The sequence below is a fragment of the Haliotis cracherodii genome, unplaced genomic scaffold, assembly GCF_022045235.1.
Source record: "Haliotis cracherodii isolate W230 unplaced genomic scaffold, xgHalCrac1.p SCAF_3, whole genome shotgun sequence".
Lineage (NCBI taxonomy): Eukaryota > Metazoa > Mollusca > Gastropoda > Lepetellida > Haliotidae > Haliotis > Haliotis cracherodii.
The window spans coordinates 27,413,954-27,421,750 of NW_027266286.1; the positions used below are offsets into that span (position 1 = coordinate 27,413,954).

The 7,797-nt window shown below is 39.2% G+C and overlaps 1 protein-coding gene across 1 annotated transcript; it reads right to left on the minus strand.

Annotated features, from left to right (window-relative positions):
* Positions 1–640: 640 nt before the first annotated feature.
* Positions 641–7,018, minus strand: LOC139475329 (serine/threonine-protein phosphatase 6 regulatory ankyrin repeat subunit C-like). The gene is made up of 3 exons (XM_071258554.1): positions 7,008–7,018; positions 5,313–5,382; positions 641–2,401 (listed from the first exon to the last, which is right to left on the minus strand). The coding sequence occupies exons 1-3, from the start codon at positions 7,016–7,018 to the stop codon at positions 1,424–1,426; spliced, it is 1,059 nt and encodes a 352-aa protein (XP_071114655.1). The 3' UTR covers positions 641–1,423.
* Between the last annotated feature and the right edge of the window lie 779 nt (positions 7,019–7,797).

Below are 7,797 nucleotides of genomic sequence, written 5' to 3' on the forward strand. Positions count from 1 at the left end.
ATGCCAAAATGTCTGAAAGCTGGACCGAATCAAATGAAATATAAAACTTTGTGAGGTAAACAAGTCTTCAGTTACCATATTTTCCTTTGTGAATATAACCTTATTGGCGTTAATAAAGTGATTTTTTAAAACTTAATTAACTGCAGGCAGCAAGCTGACATGATTACTTCCCATTAGGTTAAAAGAAAAGTCTTGGTTCTCACTGTCTGCATCATCATTTTGTCTGCCGCATGTTTCGTTTTCATTTCCATTTAAAAATATATATACAAAAATATCTACTTAAAAACAATGCGATCCAATATAGCACACAGTTACTTCCCTTTACATGTGTCACTGCGCATCTCGTGTTATGGGGTATAATAGGAGTTTGTATTCTTGCCCTTTCCCAGGTTGATGCATCCTCCCAGGCAAGAGCATCCACTGGCCTTTTTGTCAGTCTTGTTTACACCCTTGCCCACTTTCATGTGCTAAATATGATTTGACTATCACACATATCCATAGTCCACTCAGAAAACATTTGACAAAATCAACATCCACGACTGGTACACCTTTGTTTGAAAGTGATTTAATGCTGGAATATGACTTTCATCTTTTTTGCAAAGCACCACTGGTTTTGATACCAGTTATGTCAACAGCATCACATATTTAAGATTAATGGTAAGAATGAGATTGAATTATAAGTAGAAAAAGATACACATATCAATTGAATGTATTGATACAACAATTATTTATTAAAGACAACAGGGACTGTCGGCTTCAAATCTGTGCTCATGGATTTCACCAGAGGAAGGCTTGTCCTGAGCAACCTATACAGGTCGTGTTTGTTGTTTTACGCCGCACTCCGCAATATTCCAGCTGTGTGATGGCAGTTTGTAAATAATCGAGTCTGGAACAGACAATCCAGTAATGGATATCATGAGCATTGGGATACGATGACATGCATCAACCATGTAACCAGGATTTTAATGGGTCATACAGGTTGTAAGAGACAACTTTATGAATCGGGTGGTCAGACTCGGCGATGTTTGATTGCATGTCATTGTACCCTGATGGCATGGAATGTTCCTCATAATATCAGTCACTAGACTCTTAACAATATACAAATAACATGAAACTGACTCAGTGACACATGAACACAGTTAAAAGCAGCATTGAACTCAACGCTCACGTTTGTTTAATGAACATTGATCCACGCAATTGGGATACGATGACATGCATCAACTAAGTCAGATAGCCTGACCACCCGATCCCATTAGTTGCCTCTTACGACAAGCATAGTCGCCTTCACGGCAAGCATGGGTTGCTGAAGACCTATTCTCCAGTAAGAATGAAATTTATCCATAGATCTCTGCATTCACTGTAATTTGACTCACGTTGCCCAATTACAAATGGAGAACTAGTCTTCATCATCAAAAATAATTCCTCAAAATTTGGTTTCACCATGACAAAGAATGAATTCCTTCATCATTTCTGGTAACATAAGAAAGTCAACCTTGTTTTTAATTTGTCTCCCAATTGCTTTGCGAATTGTGCGCCTAGCAATTTTCTTCAGGGATTCTGGTATTTGAAACATTTCTGATAATAAGGACTGAATTTCAGGATGACTTTCTGAGTAGGAGATAATATTTGAATATCTCTGCTTGTCCAAACCGACAGCCAGTAAAAGTTTCACAACACGCGAGTTAAAATAATACACAGCTAAACTTAGTGGTGTCACTGGAAGAGGCAAATCCATCACTGAGGATTGTATCGTTCCCTGGTTGGCAATGCGGTCAAGGTCACAGTTTTCAGACACCAGCCATTTTACAGCGGAGAAGTTACCTCCCTTTATGGCATAATGTAACGGTGTCATCCCCTCGCGGTCAGTTGTGTTGATGTCCACCCCTGCATCGGTGAGATGTTTGAGACACTTAAAGCCATCATGATGGCCCACATGTCCTTGATAAGGCAGCTGGGTAAAATGAATGGCAGCCTTTCCTTTGCTGTTGGCTGTATCAAGTTGACAACCATATTTTATTAAAACTGCCATTTCTTGATGGCGTCCTCGATGAGCTGCCAACATGATCGGGGTCATGCCTAGATCATCGGGAACATCTTTCTCAACATCGGGGCAGGTTAGCAGGAATTCCAAACATGGTATCTTCGAGTTGATCACAGCAACGTGCAAGGCAGTGCCACCGTTTTTGGTTTGGATGTTAGCATTTGCTCCTTTGGAGACGAGAAACTTAACAATGTCTATGCAACCATAGCGACAAGCAGCAACAATGGCCGTCTCTGAGAACATCAGATCCTGAGAGTTGATGTCGATGCCCAAGTCTAATATTTCATTCAGACGATTCAGATTGTCTTGCTGTGCAGCAACCAACATTTGAAGGTTGAGGTCGTCGTTGGTTTCCATGGCCTGCAGATGAAAGACAAGAGCATGAATTGCAACAGCACCTAAGCTCACCTGATTATATTTAACAGCTACACTTATATAAAATGAAGGCACTTAAGACAGTTGCAAGCATCAATGTCAGGTTTTGACACTTCTTTTATTTGTGACATGGTTAAAATATGTTTCCACCTGACCACCTGATCCCGTTAGTCGCTCAAACAACAATCATAGTCGCCTTTGAAGGCAAGCATGGGTTGCTGAAGACCTATTCTACCCCGGATCTTCACGGGTCATTCATTAATGTAACAAACAAATGCACACAATGCCGGGTGATCTGGAATAGTGTATCGGTCATATCACGGCATCCTGGTTGTGGGAGGACAGCACAAAGAGATAAAGTCTTAAACGTTTATCACCTTGATGAACAACAAGTGACAATTTGCATTATATGAAACCAGTGATAAATGTTCTTCCGAACAAATATTTGTGACAAAAACAAGGAAAATGATGAACTTATAAATATGCCTAAATGTACAGTTTGAGTAATAAACAACACATTGGGTATTTTCAATCTCAAGAAAAAGAAATGGGCAACCTTTCCAAACTACAATCTACTTATTATCTAACCTTGGTGGGTGCATTCCCAGTCCATGTCAGCTTCATGTGATACAGCACAAAGTGATGCAGTTCCTAGACATTACCATTTACGTGAAAACCATGAGCCTGGGAAAACATGGTAAGGAGCTGACATAGTGAGTGAGTGATTGGGTTTAACGCTGCTTTTAACAGTATTACAGTTATATCGCAGTGTGTCAGCTTAATATGGGAGGAAAGCCCCAAGTGATGCAGGTCTCAGACGTTTACCACTTCGTTGAAACCCACAAGCACGGGTATGGTGCTGACAAACCTAAAAACATAATCGGGGCGAACCGGGATTCAAACCCACAGTCATAGGTTTCTGGCGTGCCCAAGGGACGCAACTCTGCGACTGGGTTACCCCTGCCCCAAGGAGCTGACATATATATTCTGTGTACAAAGTTGACTGTAACAATAACTTTAATTTTTGTGAAACTATGAGCAAATGCACTTATTTCTGTCTGTGGATTAAGATTCAGTTGATTTGTTATAACGCTACGATAGGTAATCAAAACAGAGGAAACAGAACTTTCCTCTCGACATACTGTACCAGTTATTGGCATCATCTTAACAGCGTGTGCCACGTGATCATGTGCACCGCTTCAGTTTCACAAATTACAGTTTTTAGTATCTTGGGTATTGCACTCAATTTCTTTATTTATCAGTATGAAAAAGAAATGCTATTATCAATTTGTCGTCTGCAAACTGACAAAAACCAATATTCCCCAAAATTAGATCTACACATGTTTATCCTTAACACTATGTACTGTGGATTTCGTGATATATTACAGGCTATGCATTTATGGAAATATAGCTCAAATAGCAGGCCTCAAAGTTGAAATTTTTACAAAGTAGACATATGGCTACAAGTATTTTTTTTCCTGGTAGCCAGTGGTAAAATCAAGAAGTCAAGTCAATATTGTAGGTTGCAAAAAACATTTGAAATGATCTTTTATCAAACAACTATAATAATATGTACAAGTTATAGCACTAGTCTTGGAATTGTATATTAGTGGAAACTGTACTTGATATTGTGACTCGAACATTGATGCAATTTATTTTACTAGATTATATAGGGATATCGATCAGGTTTGCTTATCCAGTGAGCACTGTCAACTAAAATAAAGTACTCATTACATTAATATATGTATTGCGGTTAGTTGTCGACTTTAGGAGGAATTATCAGCAGACAAGTACAAATAGATACATATTAACCACTAAATCGGTAACCTGCTAAATTGCAACACATTGAAGGTGTAACATTGATTCATACTATGTATTATTCAAACTGCAATTGATATCGTAACATTGTGATATGCTGTTCACAATCCAACCTGCAACACCTGAAGGTGTAACATTGTGATATAATGTGTATTAGCCAACCTGCAACACCTGAAGGTGTAACATTGTGATATAATGTGTATTAGCCAACCTGCAACACCTGAAGGTGTAACATTGTGATATAATGTGTATTAGCCAACCTGCAACACCTGAAGGTGTAACATTGTGATATAATGTGTATTAGCCAACCTGCAACACCTGAAGGTGTAACACTGTGATATAATGTGTATTACCCAACCTGCAAGACCTGAAGGTGTAACATTGTGATATAATGTGTATTAGCCAACCTGCAACACCTGAAGGTGTAACATTGTGATATAATGTGTATTAGCCAACCTGCAACACCTGAAGGTGTAACATTGTGATATAATGTGTATTAGCCAACCTGCAACACCTGAAGGTGTAACATTGTGATATAATGTGTATTAGCCAACCTGCAACACCTGAAGATGTAACATTGTGATATAATGTGTATTAGCCAACCTGCAAAACATGAAGGTGTAACACTGTGATATGCTGTGTATTAGCCAACCTGCAACACCTGAAGATGTAACATTGTGATAATATACTGTTCACCATCCAACTTGCAACAACTGGAGGTGCAACATCGTATAACAGTACTACTACATAAATTAGATTTCGCTAACCAAGGTGAACACGGTGAAGCCAGCCAAGATTTGAAAGAAACATGAATAAACAATAAAATATACACGTAATAAAATCCAGTATTCTAAATTTATCACTTATTTGTATAACATATGATTGGGATACAGACTTGTTTCAAATATATGTTTGATACGACGTGCAGTTATCGAGTGCAAGGACCAGCAAACTATATACAGGTATGTCTTCCCGTTCAAACCCTTGTTCTGTGTAGTTTTAGGAGGCAATGCATTGTTTATATTGACAACCACATTATGAGGTCTGGTTTTACTGTCTCGGTCTACCTCTATCATACCTCGAAGACTTCCTTACGTAGTTGTATGTGGACCGGACACCGTGGTTTGTTAAACAGTAGGGGGTTCAATCTTCAACATCTCAAAACCGAACTTCTAACAATACTGTCGCGATTCCCGAAGACAAAGGAGGGGAGGTAACACTTGCATTCATGACGTCTCGATTTACAGTGCGTCCAGTATTTCCAGTTCGAGGCGGAAATGCAGTGGCGCTTTGCATTGGCTTGCATTGTTGGTGGTCGTTGCTGGATTCCTTTTGACTTTTTGTTATATAATAACGCGTTTTCAAAACCTAATGTATATGTTGTAGGCAGTAAAATTATCTGAGAGAGTATTTTGATATTTTGGACGCCTCCCTTTTTAAAATGCTGGACCCACCCTTGATGGGTGCAGGAGAAAATGGCCCTATGCAAAAAATAGCTCCTGACGATTTGGAGAAAATGGCCCCAAATTTTAGTGAAAATGGCCACAATGACAACTAAAATGAAATCTATAACAGAATCCTGTTAGTGCACAGGGATACGTAGCTTTTGAGCAGCAGTGACCACTGGAATATGGTATAAAGCTATAACATACAAAATGTTTTACTTTTACATTTAGAATGTCGCCACTTTGGATTTGTGTCCCGTTTGGCTATTTGGTGTGGCCATTTTAACTTCTTTGGTGGCCGTTTTGACCACTGTGTTTGCGGTCGTTTTGACTGTAACCCATTAATATTAACCCTCAACAAGTTAACCGTGTGACTGATGATACTTCTATGGTAATTCGCGGGGGAGGCAGAAGGGAGAAAGGTGTTCACGCCCCGATTTCTCGAAACAAACTTAAGTTAAAAAATTGACTTAAGTCTGAGTTTTTACTGAGCTTGATTCGAGAAATGCAGTTGAGTTAAAAACTCAGCTGAATTTCTTTTTCAAACTCAGTTCGAGATTTGAGTAAAAACTAAAGTTTGTTTGTTTCGAGAAATCGGGGCCAGGTCTGAGGGAGATGTGATGCCAGCTCATAGCCTAACCTAGAAGCATTGCAGAAGACTCATTCATGAGGATGGTCAGGGAGAATTGGGATCGACACAACAATATCCCAATATATGTATTAGTCACGTGAAATACAGTATCAAACAGTAACATATGACATACAGTGGCGTAACCTATCCATTATATGAGCGAACCCGGCCCAGCTTAGATTTAAGCTGTGTCTTTCATACCCCAAAAGAAAGAAGACTTTACCTTAAATAAGTTCATGCACACGGACCTAAATACTGAGGACCATGGTTTAGCGGCGTGGATATCTGATAGCTGGTAGTAGTAACGTCCCAAAGGATCACAAACAACTAGAGGGGTGTGAGGCCGATATAGTTCCTTCTGAGTGAGTGAGTGAGTGAGTGAGTGAGTATGGTTTTACGCCGCTTTTAGCAATATTCCAGCAATATCACGGCGGGGGACACCAGAAATGGGCTTCACACATTGTACCCATGTCGGGAATCGAACCCGGGTCTTTGGCGTGACGAACGAACGCTTTAACCACTAGGCTACCCGACCGCCCCTAGTTACTTCTGCATAGCATATAAATACATATGTGCGTACGTCAGCCTGAAATAATGATATATCAAGATACGCAAATGTAAAATAGTATATAATAAATATATACAAACTGTTACAATAAAATAAAACATACCACTTTCATTAATACATAACACTTACATTAGCTCCATCTAGTACTTCGTACGTATCAGGGCCCCGTTCCACAAAGCTATCTTAGCGCTAAGTCGGTCGTAACTCCCATTCTTTAACACTGACTTACGACAGTCGTAGCACTAAGACCGCTTTGTGGAACGGGTCCCTGGACAACACGTCAAGATACACGGATACCAAACATTTTAATACAATTATATTGTTATAAAGGTGAGATGAAATGGGGTTTAACGTCGCGTCCAAGATTATTGCACTTATATAGCGACGTGCATGCACGTGTATGTATGTGTGTGGCTGCTTGTACTAGTCCGGACTGATGCCGATTAATAGTGCTAGCCCACTGAGATACCATGCCGCAGTTTAAAATGAATATCCCACTCAGACACTGTATACTGACTCTGAGCCGACCAGTCCTTGTTTTAGCTGTATGTATGTAGCGTCGCCAGTGACACATTGACATAAGGAATAAATATATATGCGGAAAACTACAAATAAATATACAAGTGATACAATATAATAATAGCCACTCATATCAAGCATACAACGCTCATACACTACGTTGACCCAGATACATCAATAACTCATGTCAAACATACAGACATACATTCATATTTACTAGCCATTACTGTACAGATAGGTTATAACATACAATATTTATGGGTAATACATTTAGATTAGAGTTTAATACTCAAGTTATTCAAAATTGTGGAGATAATCAATAACAACTCGTGAGTTCATCTACATCTATAAATATATACATGGCACATTTTTAATCAACCAAAGCAATCAGATTGCACAA

Bases quoted from the DNA above. Each gene is read 5' to 3' on its own strand.
- LOC139475329 (XM_071258554.1), bottom strand. The intron at 2,402-5,312 runs GTATGATAGAGG...TTTCATCTGCAG, and splicing joins TACGTAAGGAAGTCTTCGAG to GCCATGGAAACCAACGACGA.